This window comes from Rhinolophus ferrumequinum, chromosome 9 (assembly GCF_004115265.2).
Source record: "Rhinolophus ferrumequinum isolate MPI-CBG mRhiFer1 chromosome 9, mRhiFer1_v1.p, whole genome shotgun sequence".
In the NCBI taxonomy this organism is placed as follows: Eukaryota; Metazoa; Chordata; class Mammalia; order Chiroptera; family Rhinolophidae; genus Rhinolophus; species Rhinolophus ferrumequinum.
This window is the reverse complement of record NC_046292.1, coordinates 3,812,851-3,827,017: the sequence shown is the minus strand read 5'-3', so window position 1 is coordinate 3,827,017 and position 14,167 is coordinate 3,812,851. Positions and strand designations below refer to the sequence as shown.

General features: G+C 54.4%; 1 protein-coding gene across 4 annotated transcripts in view; it reads left to right on the top strand.

The window, feature by feature from the left end:
- The window catches only part of ACOT7 (acyl-CoA thioesterase 7), a 94,092-nt gene that overhangs the window by 64,310 nt on the left and 15,615 nt on the right, over positions 1 to 14,167 (top strand). For all 4 annotated transcript variants that reach the window (XM_033115238.1, XM_033115235.1, XM_033115236.1 and 1 more), the window contains exons 7-8: positions 3,292 to 3,408; positions 13,711 to 13,895. In XM_033115238.1, coding sequence (XP_032971129.1) covers positions 3,292 to 3,408; positions 13,711 to 13,895 — 302 coding nt within the window. The remainder of the gene's footprint in view (positions 1 to 3,291; positions 3,409 to 13,710; positions 13,896 to 14,167) is intronic.

The following is a 14,167-nucleotide window of genomic DNA, read 5'->3' as shown; positions in this document are numbered from 1 at the left end:
CTTCTTCCTTCTTCCCTCCCTCTCCCCAGCATCCCTTTACTGTGCGCCGTATCCCAGGTTCAGAATTGGTCAGGGGCACAGGGACAATAAGGCATGTCCCCACCTGGTGCCGGCTTCCATGGCACACGCGATGCAGAAGGCCTGGGGTCCTGGAGCAGGGCTGATGGGGGCATGTGGCGTCAGGAGCCCGCCCAGCTGCTTGTGCCCTCCCGTGCCCACCCTGGGCTCTGAGGCCACGCTAGCGGCACACACTTTGGGTCCTCTAGTGTTGTCAGTAACAGTGAAGTCCCTGTGGAATCTCTTCCAGCTTTTCAGATAAATAGGGCAAAAGCCCAGTTTGAAGGAGCTGATTACGGCTTCTTCCATTTATTGTTAACAGCTGCTGCTTTGGGGGACATACAGAAGGGAGTTCATTGTAGCAGGCGCTTCCTGCCTTCTCAACACTAATTCCAGTCGAAACCGTTCCTTTCCCGCCTCCTCATCCTTCCCGCCCCGACAAGACCACCCTCAGTAGGTGACACCCCCTGGTGGCCTGCACTGGCAGCACCGGGTCCCTGACCTTTCCACCTACACACTGATTGTACTGCCACCCCCATCTCTTGTCATGGTCTTGAACTCTGTTCCATAATCGTATCTCAGGAACCCCATTTGGAGTCTCAGTCTCGCCGCTCCTGGTCACGAGGCAGCGCTGGTGGCCTCTGGTGCTCTGTGGTCAGGGGCTGGTCCCCTCTCTACCTGGAACGAATCGTGTGCCTTCAGATGCCTTTCTGTCTGTACTTCCGGTTCCTGCTTTGACAAATGAGGTAACGCACCTACCTCATAGGGCTGCTGTCCAGGGTGGGTCAACAGTCATTCATTCATTCATATAGTCATCCTGCATTCAGTACTCGAGCCCCCTGCAGAGCGGGCGCTGGGGTACATCAGAGAACAGAACAAAGTTCCCTCCCTCCAGGCTGGCCTCCGAGCCCGGGCAGCTCCACAGTGTACCTGGGCAGTGCCTCCTGGGCCTTGGTAAGCACCAGCTGCTGTCCTTCGTGTGTAGTTCACTGCCAACAACGGTATCACTGCTTCTCTAGTCCTGGGCCAGGGGCTCAGCTGACGGGCCGAGGCCCTTTGCTGGTGAGAAGGGCCAGGAGGGCCTCGTGGTGGACGTAGGCAAGGCTGCCAGAGTCATTCCCAGTAACTGCGTAGCCCAGCAGAGACCCTTCACAAAGCAAACTGATCGTGTCTCAAATCCCCGAGTTGCTTAAAGCCAGGAGGCGTGCTGCCCGGCCTGGCTCCCCGGCCTCCATTGCCCCCAGCCTCCGTCACCTGGGGATAAACCTGGTGCCTCTGATTCTTTCCTTTCAAAAGATCCATTTCCCCAGCATGTCATTCGCACCCTCTTTAGAACTGGCCTCCATGTGATTTTTGAGCCCTGTTGTTACATAAAAAGTGGGGGTGCTGATACCTTCCTGCATAGACTGAGCAGGACGGGGCACCAGACTCGCAAACCGCTTTGATGTGGCAAATACTCTCGGTTTCCCGCCCCTTCGGTCGTTTATCATTATCATCATGTGGCAGCAGGATTTCTTTTATCAAGAACGCTCATTTTTTTTAAAAAAACAAAAACAAAGCTTTTTATTCTGGAAATGTCCAAATACACATACGAGCGGAGAGAAGAGTGTATGGAGCCCCGGGCCTCTCCCGGACAGGCCCTCTCTCCGTCTGAAGTAGTGTCTTCCGCTGTATTTGTGAGGCCCCTGGTCCAGTGCAGAAGGAGCGTCTGTTCTTCTTCTAGTTACATTACACTCTGTTTTCCCCACACAGTAAAGAGAGTTTTAATCAATCACCAATGTCTAAGGAAGACACTGGTCCCCGGGGAGGCGTTGGGGCTGCAGGGAGGGGCCCAGCAGCAGCTGGCCTTTCGAGGGGCATCTCCGTCCTCCTTGCCCTTGTCAGCTGCCTGGCCCTGCGGGCAGTTGCGTCTGCAAGCCCTTCCCTCCCCATGATTCCCTGTGAGCCTGGCGTCCTGCCTGTCTGGATTTTTAGAAATCATTCTGTGGTGAGTCTACATGACTTTCTAAGATTTCTGGTAGCAGTTGAGTTGATCAATATCTCTTTGCTGCTTTTATAGGTCAAAAATGGTTGAATATTGGTAATTTCATATGTAGTTCAACCTAATAAATGACATGGTTTAAATTTTAAATATGAAATAAGTATAACGTTGTGTTGTACGGGGGCAAGAATGGGGGTTAAGGGACTAGCAGGTGTGCTGTTGGGATCCCGTCAAACAAAGGGGGGTGAGCAAAAGCAAACCTGTGCGGCCGGAGGTTTTAAAGGCACTTTGGCCTTCCGTGAGGCTGCTTTATTGAAATATAATCCACACGCCATATAGTTCACCCGTTACAAGTCATTGATTTTTGGTCTAATCACAGACTTACACAACCATCACCACAATCAATTTTAGACTGTGAGAAACTCCATACCCGTTAGCAGTCACTCCCCATTTCCCTCTAATCCCCCAGCCCCTGGCAACCCTTAATCTCCTTTCTGTCTCTATGGAGTTGCCTGTTCTGGACATTTCATGGAAATGGAATCATACACTCTGTGCTTCGTGACTGGCTTCTTTTACTCGGCATAATGTCTTCAAGGTTCATCCATGTTGTAGTGTGTGTCTGTGCTTTGTCTCTTTTTATTGCCAAGTATTCCATTGTGTGGATAGGTCTCTGCCCAGCCATCACTTGGTTGATGGACATTTGGGTTTCCACTTCCTGGCTGTTGTGAGTGGTACTGTCGTGACTCTGCGTACAGGTGTTTGTGTGCACATACATACACGTTGTCAGTTCTCCTGGGTGTACACCTAGGAGTGGAACTGCTGGGTCATGTGGTAACTCTGTGTTTAGCCTTTTGAGAAACTCCAAACTGCTTCCAAAGCTGCTGCACCATTTTCCGTCCCCACCAGCAGTGTGCGAGGGCTCTGAATCTGCCGTGTTGTCACTCACACATGTCGTGTCATCTGACTTTGGTGCAGCCACCCTAGTGGGTATTGTAACGAAACTTTCCTGGCAGGATAAGCCATGTAGAGGTTAGGAAAAGGATTATCATTTTGTTAGCATCCTGGAACAAACATTTGTCAGTTTTCGGAAGCTCCCAAGGAAGCCAGGATTACACCTGCCCACCCAACGCCAGCTCTGTGCGGGCCCTGGCGGTGGGTCGGGGGAAGGCTTTATTTTTTATGCTTTGTTTCCAGAATAGGAAGTAGTCTGCCCATGTCCCCTGTCTCATCTGCCATGTGCCCCTTCTCTGCAGGTGTCACCATGAAGCTCATGGATGAGGTCGCCGGGATTGTGGCCGCACGCCACTGCAAGACCAACATAGTTACGGCTTCCGTGGACGCCATTAACTTCCACGACAAGATCAGGAAAGGTAAGAGAACGCTGCTGTCGCAGGGGAGGGCGTGGCGTGTGGCTGCTTGGGGCCCTTGCACCGTTTGCTTTAGGTTCACCCCCAGTGTCGCCTGGGCCCTGGCATCTGCCCATTTGCCAGTCTTGTGCTCTGTCCTGTGGACACATCCCTGAGCCTGGAGCTCGATGCTCTGACTTTTTCATCTGGTAAACTCTGTAGCTCCGATATGGTCAGAGCCTTTATCTTGCTAAAGAGCGGCGTAAACTATCTGCAGAGGCCCCGCGAATGGAGCCGGCAGAGACCCCTCCCGCACGGTCTCCGTGAGCGTCGTCCGCCACCAGACCTCGTGTCGCTGCTTCCCCTCCTGGAGGAGCAGATAAGCAAGGAGTGAGGAACGGCCAGCTGGCCTGCTCCACCTGGGGCGGTGATGGCATGTGCTCGTGTTCCCTGCACAGAAGTCCAGTCCCGGTGACCCACCGGAGGCCACATGGGGTCTCCGTGTCTTTGCCTCTGTGGCAAGTGCGAGCACAGCTCCCACATTCGTCAGACGATACTGCTGGTCTGAATGTGTAAAGCGAGTGTCCCTTCCCAACATGTGGCAATTTCTGTCGTGTTTTGTCTCCTGAGATGAGGCCCTGAGCCCCTGGAAAGTAGCATTTCATTGGGGAGAGCCTGGTATTGATTCTGAAGAAGCCTCGCTGTGAAAACAGTCTGCTGGAAAAAGCTGTCGGGTCAGAACAGTCCCTGGTCGTAGGGGGTGAAAAAGTAGAGGAAAGGGAAGCTAGACTCTCCTCGCCGGCGGCTTGAGAAGCAGTGGAGCCACAAAGGCCTCATCCAGGGCCCGCGGGGTCCAGCCGAGGCCCAGCCTGGCCGCCGTCCCCTCTTCTGCAGCTGCTCCTGCTGACACGCCTGGCACCTGAATGCCTGCGGCTGGTGACAAAGCATCCTGAAAGTGGAAGGGTAGAGGATCACCCCCCTTCCCTGGTGTCATCGAGAGCAAGTTAAGCTTGCCCGAGGTGGATCTAGGGTGCTTTCAGGGTAAGGAGAGGGCGGTGTGTGGCCCTGCTCCCCTCTGCTTCTCAGATCCCTGCTTAACGGGTAGGTGTTTGCCACGATGCGGACCACAGTGCCGTTTCAGAATCTGAGCCTTGTCTGTCTGGCTTGTCCTTCATGGGCCTTGGGTGTTGTGTGTGGTGCTGGCGTGAATTTTTGGGAAAGGATCGTGCCTGTTTGCCATGATTCCATGCCTCTTTTTCTAGAATGACTCCCTGGGTAAGTTACCATGATCATGGTTCCACTGTTAAATACGGCTTCACATTCCACACTGACTTTCCAGGGAAGCTGCTCTGGTCAGCGTCTCCCGATGCCCTTTGAGAGATGCCAACCAAGGAAAGAATTAGACTTTCCTAGATAGCCAGCCATTGTCTTTGGGGTCAGCCTGGCCAGCAGCTGTGCTTTGCCGTTGAGGGATGGTCCCATAGATGGACAGCCAACTTTTGTTAGAAGCGAAGAACCATTGAAAGCCCCACCATTCCCCCACCCCCACCCCCATTGCACCCTCAGCCCCGTATGACCAGAATTCACTTTCAAGGGCGAGCCCAGGAGGGGCATGGCTGGTTCCTGGTTGAGGGGAGACCATGAGCGCTAACTGAGGTAGAGTGGTTTTTCTAGGAATTAATGTAGCAACCTGGAAGAGCCCGGCCACCTGTATGGGGAACTGCTTTACAAAGACTTCCGCTTCTGAAAGGTTCCTCTCATTCCAACACAGAGATCGGGGCTGTGATTTCTGGCCGAGATCCCACTGTGGATTGGTTTCCTTCAGGCAGTGAGTGGGGGTGGCTGCGCGGCCATCCCAGGGCCCCCTGGGGATCCCAGCCTTGCCTTATGCTCGGCTGGCCTGGGGACCCAGAAGAGCAGGGGCTGTGCCTGTTTTCTCGGGTCATGTCTTGTTTTGTGTGTGAGGAATTTGGGCCAAACTAAAGTGACAGTTACAGAGTGTGGCCTATTTCTCTGCCAGTGTCCCCCGGGGGCCATTGGACACCGTCACACCTTACTTGTTGTTGCCCAGAGGAATATCCCTGTGTCAAGTTGCCGGCTCTCTCCTCTGTGCTCTGGCTCTGTAGGCGAGCCTGCAGGCCATTTCCGGGGCTGAGGTCTCAGTTCAGGCAGCACACAGGCTGCGCCTGCTTCAGAAGTGGAATTGTCCCATTTTATCTCTGATTCCAGGGGCCAGAGGCCTCTGCAGACACTGCCGCTTCACCGGTTCCTTTTGCTCCCACGTGCTGTGCTCCTTTCTGGGGGGACACAGAGCGAGGCTGGATGAGCCCGGGAGGGGTGGCTCGCTGGCTCCAGGTTCTTGACAACAGGCAGTGCAGCTGTGTCAGAAACTTGGGGACGACTGAACGTCGATACTGATGCCAACGTGCTGGGACCACTTTACACCCCGGATTCACTAGGGCGCAGCCTCTGAGCAGCTGCCTTCTCCTGTCGCCTTGCAGTTCTGCTCTAATGTGAAGGGGCCAAGAGGGCCAGACCTGCTGCCACCCGCGGGCTCAGGCGGCGTCACTGAGCCCCGGGGACCACTGGCAGGAGCCAAACCCCCGCATGTGTGTCCGCGTGTGGGCAGTGGAAAGTTTAGTGCTGTGAAGAGCCGCGTGTGAGTGTCCCCAGGCGGTGCAACAAATGGCCACAAACTGGGGGCTTAAAACAACGGAAATTTCCTCTCTCCCAGTTCTGTCGCAGGGCCAGTCTCCCTCCAAGGCTATGGAGGAGGACTTTTCCTTGTTTGTAGCTCTGGTGGCCCAGGCGTGCCTTGGTTTGTGGCTGCTTCACCCCAACCTCTGCCTCCATCTTCATGGGGCCTCCTCTCTTCTCTTCTTCCATCACTTGTCACAGGATTCAGGGCGCACCTGGATAATCCAGGAGGATCTCATGTCGAGATTCCTAACTCAGTGACATCTGCAGAGACACTCATTTCAAATAAGGTCACGTGCTGAGCTGTCTTTTTATGGGGGGGGGAACGTTCCAACCCACTCCAAATGGCTTCTGTCCTAACGGCTGAATTCTGTAGACACAAGCTCACTTTCTCAGTCATTAGGTTGGTCAAGTGTCTTCTGTGCCTCTGTGCCCACGCACGTGGGTGTCGGCCCCTCCCTTGTGAGAGCCAGCAGTACAGTCAGGGCCCAGCCCAGAGAAGGAGTGGCCCTCAGGGGTACAGAGGGGAGGAGCCCAGTTTTGAGGCAGGCAGGCATATAGCTGGGGTGGGGACGACCCCGTCCCTGCCTACAGAGAGCAGTACCCCCAGAACAAAGCTAAGGCTCTTTGCTTCCCCCTTGGGGACACTGAAGAGGGACCAATGACTTGGCTGTGCGAGGCAGGGCGACAGGGTCAGTGCCCGGAACGAGCAGGACCAAGCAACCCGGGAAGTAAATGTTTAGTGACGACGCCAGGAAAACAGTGTGGACCCAGGGGCTGCTCCTCTTTCTGAAGTAACTCAGTCCTGAGTTGAGTGTGAAAAGTAATCAGCATAAGGAACATTTTTTTAAATGATGGTATTTTATGGAAAAAGTGTAGGCAGGGGTCCTGGGCACATGTCGGCAGACTCAGCCGGTGGGTACCCTGAGTCTGTGGCCACGGTGCTGCAGCCAGCCACAGCCAGCTCCTGGCCCGATGCGGGTGCCTACACCACCTTGTCTGGGAAACGCTTGCCTGTCACCCCAGCCGCGCCCCATCTGTTAGACCCTCAGCCCTGGAGGGCCCCCTCCCTCCCCTGCCACCACCACGAGCACCCCTTCTCCTTGTCTGACGCAGTGGGGGAGAGCCCAGAAACTAAGACGTATTGCCAGCCAAACGTGCCCCCTGGGTATGAGTTTCCGATGGCTGCTGTAACTTATTTCCACAAACTAGTGCCTTAAAACAACATGGACTCATTCTCACAGCTCTGGAGATCAGGAATCTAAAGGGTCCGTGGGCTACGACCCTCCCAGAGGTCCCAGGGGAGAATCTGCTGCCTTGACTTTTCTAGCTCATGGAGGCACCCCCATTCCTTAACTCCTGGCCTCTTCCTGTGACCTTTGCCTCCATCATCCCATCTCTTTCTCTGACCTCCTACCTCGTTCCTCCTTCTTATAAGGACCCTTGTGATGACATGGGCCCGCCCAGATGATCCAGGACCATCCCCCATCTCGAGGTCCTTTACGTGGTCCCATCTGTTAAGTCCACTGGTCTCCAACATTAGGACCTGGGCATCTTTGGGGGCCATTATTCTAACGACCTTAGGTGGTGTCTTAGCAGATGGATTGTGACTTTCTGACTTAGTCATTTTGGCATTATTTCATGAGAAAAGCAGATGGAATGGAGCCAGACCTTTGGGGTGATGGCTGTTCCAGATCTGAGGCAGGGGATGCTTAAGTTTATCTCCCTTCAGGCTCTGGTAAAACTTCTTACTCTGGAAAGTTGGTCCTTTGGATGATAGCAGCCAAACGTCAGGCTACTGCCTTGCCTGTCACTCGCAGGAATCTGTCAGGAAGCTATGCCTGCAGTGTTGCATCGTGAAAACATTGCCCCACAAGGTCAGAGAACAGCTTTGAATTTCAGCCACGAAGGATGTGTGCTGAAGAGGGAGGGCTCACTGCACCCACCCCAGCAGCACAACCGGGCAGTTTGCATGGGGACACGAAGCTGCTCCCCTCCTTTGGCTGACCGGCTCTCTAGCAGGGGCAGTGGATTTGCTGTTGACAAACCAGGTACTCCTAGGACGCCATCGCTGCTTGCCTAGATCACAGAGGGCCCGCCTCTCCCTTAGGACCTTGCCCCCTATTTCCACACTACCCCACATTCACAGTCTTTAACACTGGGCACCTGTCATTTCTCTGCTCACAGCCTAGATGGCTGCCCGTGACATGCCAAGTTCAGCCCCAACCGTCCCACCTGGTGCTCCAACTCTGCTAACTTCCCTTCCCTCTCCTACCCGGGTTCCAGCCAGGTTTACGGGGTCCTCCACACGTGTGCACTGAGTACTTTGTCCATGAGACTGGATCGTGTCACACCCCAGCGTCACCCTGTGACGTGAAAAATAGGTACTGACACTGAAAACACCTGCCCCGCCGGCTTCTCGCCCTGCACAGGTGTACTGAACACCCTCTGCGGGACGGGTGGGCTGTGATTGGCGCACTGTCATGTCGCATGCCGGGAACACCAGCAGCATGCAGGCAAGCCCGTGAAGCTTTAAAATGTGAGCCTACTTTTTAAGGTTTTAAGGTCACTTGCTTCATTTCTGATTTTTTTTTTTTTTTTTTTTTTAGTTGAGATGTTAAAATGCCAAGGCAACTGTTCAGAAAAATTGAAGGGGGAAAATAGTTACCTTTGATACAATGGTTTTGGAAGCTTTGGGTGCAGAAACCTAAAGCTGAAATTTTCTTGTGGTGAAGTGGTCTCTCGCCAGAGGTTAGGGTGGAAAATGAGGAATGTTCTAGAAAATGCTTTGGGGTATGTTACATAAGAAATACCAAAGTTATTTCACTGTTTCCGTGCTTTTCTTAAGAAATTTCACTGCCACGGCTTTTTGGAGCTGAAACGCTGAGCTGCTCTTAAAAGTTTGAAATACTTGGCAACTTCTCAACCTTAGTAAGAGCAGTTTTCTACTTTTCTGTTTTCTTTTACAAATCTGACATACTGCTGAAAGCTGCCCATCTGCCAGGGGAGTCGGGTGGGGCATGTGCCTCGTGGGTCGTGCCACTGCAAGCAGCTCAACGATGATATAAAAACAAAAATTTTCTATCTCTAGTTCACAACGCAGCCTACTGCAGACCCTCGTCTGTTTCACTCTCACTCACTAATGTTGCTCACTGTCGAGTGCCGGGCATGGTGCTAAAGTGCTTTGTACAATTTACCCCACACACAGCCCCCTGAGACTGCTGTGCCATTCTTCTGATCTGCAAATGGCCCGTGTGGCAGAGCTAATCCATGGTGGAGACCAGGCCATCAGCTCCTGGGCCAGTGCTCTGAGCCCCGGCTCTAGTCCCTTCTCGCCACCCGGTGTGAAGAGCGCAGGCATCTGCTTCGAGGGCCTGACTGCTTTGCATCGGCCTCTGTGGGTGATGAGCGGGACCCTCACAGATCCATGTCTGTGCTTGTGTGGGACTGCCCGAGTGGCAGTTGTTCCCCTTGCAGCTGTGTATGAAACTCGTGGCTTCTATAGTAGCTTGGAAACACCGCTAAGCGTTCTCAGGTAGTGGCATCCAGCCCCAAGGAACGCCCAACCCTGCTGTGTCCCTCTCCTCGGCCTTAGCCCAGGGCCCTTGTCCCGCTGAAGTCAGGTGGTCCGAGGCAGACAACCCAGCCTCTGCCCTCAGGAGCAACACACTCCAGTCACGTTCGCTTTGCCTGCAGGATTAAAAGTAAACAAAAGGAATATGCCGTTCCTTGGTTGTGCCCACCACATTGCAGGTGCTCAGTAGCCCACGTGGCTCGGCATCGTAGCTACAGTGCAGACAGAGAACATTTCCACCACGCAGAGCGTTCTGGAGTGGTGGAACAGGGCAGCGTAGGGCAGGCCGGTCTCTGGACTGTGGGCTCAGTCCCCAGTGTCTCAGCGTTTGGACATGGCTGCCCAGGTGCTGTGTGCTGGGCGGCGGATGCTCTGGCAGGAGTCCCCTAAACCCCTGGAGGTCCTGTGACGCACTTTGGCACAGTGCCTGGTGCCCCAGCGCTCCCTTCCGCACGGCCCCGTAGCTCCATCCCAGCCCGGTCAGAACCGGCCACAAGGCAGCCTCTGCCACAGAGTTCTCTTCAAACCTTGGGGCCGAGTTGGGATTCAACTCGAGAAGGGTGCTTGAGAGCTCTGCTCTTCTGTGGAATTCACAGGAATTTGATTTCAGAGCCAACTCCCAAACTCAGTGATGAATCAAATAGTTGGAGCCACCGGATAAGAGACTGGCAGGACTTTAAAAATATAGCACAAACCTGACCTTTCATTTTGGTTGGATGCTTTTTTGACAAAATACCTGCAAGTACTGGGCCCTTGGTGGAACAAGTTAAATGATTTCCACGCATGTCGCCAAACGTCCTCCCCGTCGGGAACCTAGCAGGTGTGTGACTGTGGCTGCGGGACCCTGGCCCGAGTCGCCGCCGAGATTCCTGTGTTTTTACTTGGAACTTAATTTGAGTTTTTGCTGTGCTAGGACCCCTCGCTCCCCTTGAAACAGAAATGTCATGTTCAGTGGTAGAAATGTATCCTAGAACTTTTTAAAAATAATACTTACCAAGCTCCTACAAGTATTGTACTGATTTAAGTTACTACAATTTACTGTTCGTAACAGCCCAGAATAACAAGGAACTGTTAAAATTCTCCAGTTTAGCTTCCACCTCGGTCGTTCCTGTGGCTGCTGTAACAATTAACCAAAAACTTAGTGGCTCAAACAACTCAAATTTGTCACCTCACAGTTCTGGAGGTTAAAAGTCTGACGTGGGTCTCAGGCTAAAATCCAGATGTGGGCAGGGCTGACGCCTTCTGGTGACTCTTAGGGAGAATCCGTTTCCTGGCCTCTTCCAGCTTCCAGAGGCCGCCTGCCTTCCTTAGTCGTGGCCCCTTCTTCCATCTTCAAGGTCAGCTGCCTAGCATCTCTCTGACCCCACTTCCATTGTCACATCTCCCTGACCCTCTCCTCCTGCATCCCTCGTCCACAAATGAGGACACTTGAGAAGACATTGGGCCCGCCTGGATAATCCAGACTTATCTCCCATCTCAGCGTTCTTAACCTAAGGACATCTGTGAAGTCCCTTTGCCATGTCAGCTCGCATAATTCACAGGTTCTGGGGATTGGGACATGGACATCTTTGGGGACCGTTGTTGCACGTGCTAAGTAGCTGGTTAATTGCACCTGACACAGGCGGGCATGTAGGGTTCCCGCCATTTCTGAGCTCCGCCTTTTCCCACCCGCTATCTCATCCTGTGAGCTAGGAGTGAGAAGGCAAGTGGGTGGTCCCCGAGGGTCTGCATGTCCCTCTGCCTCAGGCCGCCCCCAATGCCCGGCCAGCACCCCTCTCACCCATGCCCGTAAGACTCAGGGAACACAAGCCGGGAAGCAGGGACAGCCCTTCTCACGAGGGGAAACCCATAGGAATTCCGTGGCAAGGAACATGGAGGGGGCCACCCGCAGGGCACTGCTGTGTGGACAGCAAGTCCAGGGACTTGGCACACCCACCGTTTGTTTCGAAGGATGACCAGAAATACTGCCTTGTCTTGGACCCCTTGTAAGTCCCCCCACCCCCAACTGCTGTGGCAAACTCGTGGCTACTCACGATAAATTTCCAGGTTAGAAATCCAAAGAAACACCTAACTTGAATCAAAAACGATTTCGAACAATGAAGTAGGTTGGCTAGAGCATTAGACACTAGAACAGAAACGGTGTCACTTAGGGTACAAAATAACAAAGATTCCTTCCTAGAAGTCAGAAAAATTTCAGTTACAGCCTAAACCCCAGCCTTTTCACCTTTCAGAGATAACATCATTATTCTAACAAGTCACAGGCTTTCTCACTGGGAGTCTTGCCGGGAGGTTGCTTCAAAGCCGGAACCCTGATTGAGTTATCGGGAGGGCTGGGACCTAATTTGAAACTGACAAGTCCTAGTGCTGGCCATTACCAGTGGAGACCCCAGGGTGTGCCCTGGATGTTTCGCATGTGACTGTACCCTTATCACTCCCATAATGCCACCTGTGACTGACCACATGGCCTTCCTTCCCCCAGAAATGGCCATATCCGACACGAAGCACTCCCTGTAAGTATGAAGTTGAATGTGGCATGGAACATTCTGGAACTTTATAACATAGAATAACCGCTCCCGCTTCTGGCATGCCCATACACTCACCCCTAACAGTCACTGTGCTGCCCCAACTTGTCTATCTCCCAGGGTCTCTAACCATGTCTTGTGGGGCCTATCTCCATGGAGCTAGGACATCGGGGCTCCTGGGGGTGTTAAAAGGTCCCCGCAGCCAGCACTGTTTATGGGGAGCAGGTCCCAGCATCGTATGGGGACTTGGGCAGGGAGTCCCCTGAGCTGGGCGGGTCGGGGAGGGGGTGTCCTGGCCACATGCTGGTGGAGCACAGCTAGGCTTCAGTCCATGCCCTGGAAGCCCCCGAGGCTCAGTGCCGCCTCACGCCCACGACAAACCATCGGTGATGACAGTGACTGTCCCGGACGCCGCCCGTCTCAAGCATGGGGCTCGGCGCCTGGCTCATTTCACGCCATCCCCGTAGTTCCTCCTGAGGCAGCTCGTGTCTGCACAGAGGAGAAAAACTGGGCTCTGTGAGATGAAGGGGTTCAGTCGCGGGAAGAGCTCATCACCTGGAGGGTGAGGGCAGAAAAGAGGCTCTAGGTCCAGAAGCAGCTGCCAGGGTGGACATTCGTGACATCCAGGTGTAGGGAGTGCAGAGAGGTCTGGTCGGGTCGAGGGAGAGAGGGACCCGCAGGTCTGTTAGGGAGTGTGTCACTTAGACTTTCTCTTGATCCACAAGGGAGATGGCAGGTGCTGGGAGACGTGAGCACCTGGGGCCTGAACAGGAGCAGGGGCGCGGGTGTGTCTCAGGACGGCAGGTGTCCACAGCCTGGAGGAGAGACCGACAGGGAGAAAGGAGGGCCTGACAAGATGCACGGGGACAGAGGGGTGGCCAGTGTGCACGGGGCTCCATGAGCTGCAGTGCAGATAGTACCTCCAGGGGCACGTAGGACCATGGTCAGTGTGGCAGCTGGGCCCAGCCAAGTCATGTGAGCCCATCAGACGAGCTTCAGGAGTGTTGCAGCCAGGGAGCTGGGAAGGGGCCCAGGAAGGTGAAAGAAGATTCTTTAGTGGTGCTGAGAACAACGGCGCAGCTGTGTGGGTCCAGTGGGAATAAGTGAGGCCGGAGTGTGGACAGTGCGGGTGGCAGACGGCCTTAACCTACGGGGCGGGCAGCTCCCACTGGGCCTGCCCGCACGCAGATGGGGCTTGCCCTGCGGGCCAGGAGTGACTGGAAGCGTTCTTCCAGCAAACACTGCCACTCCCAGCAGATAGAGACCCACGCTTGGACTGGGGGGGCTAGGTGATAGCCAGCAAGGTCCCTTCAACTCTAACTTTTTTACGTGAATGATAAAAGTGTGTCTGCTCACTAGACAGATAAACATTCGTGGGTACTAATGTTTTGTGTGAATGTCCCAGTAGTTATTAAAGCAGTGTGTGCTGCCTAACTGGTGTCCTCATGTCCCCAGTCACCCTGACTCTGCCCTGCCTGCCCAGCCTGGCCCCTCGCCTGGCTGCCTCCCTCACCCACTGTCTGTCCTCTGCAGGGTATGTCATCACCATCTCTGGGCGCATGACCTTCACGAGTAATAAGTCCATGGAAATCGAGGTCCTCGTGGACGCCGACCCCGTGGTGGACAACTCGCAGAAGCGCTACCGGGCCGCCAGTGCCTTCTTCACCTACGTTTCCCTGAGCCAGGAGGGCAGGTCGCTGCCCGTGCCCCAGCTTATGGTGAGTAGCCCCCTCGTCGCTCACTGGGCTCCCAGGAGACACTGAGTCACGTGAGCCCCAGCCCAGGTGAATCCTGGACCAGCGGCCTTGGCTGCGGTGCAGGTCACACGGGGGGGCTCTCCCCTGTGGACCGTCTGGGTGGGGCTGAGCAGACAGGGAAGGAAAGACCCTTTCTGAGCTTGTCATTGGCATTCCCGCTCAAGGGTGTGCGTGGTGCGTTGGGGCTCCTGACACTGTACAAATGCTAGAGTGGCGTGAGGACCCCCAGGGCG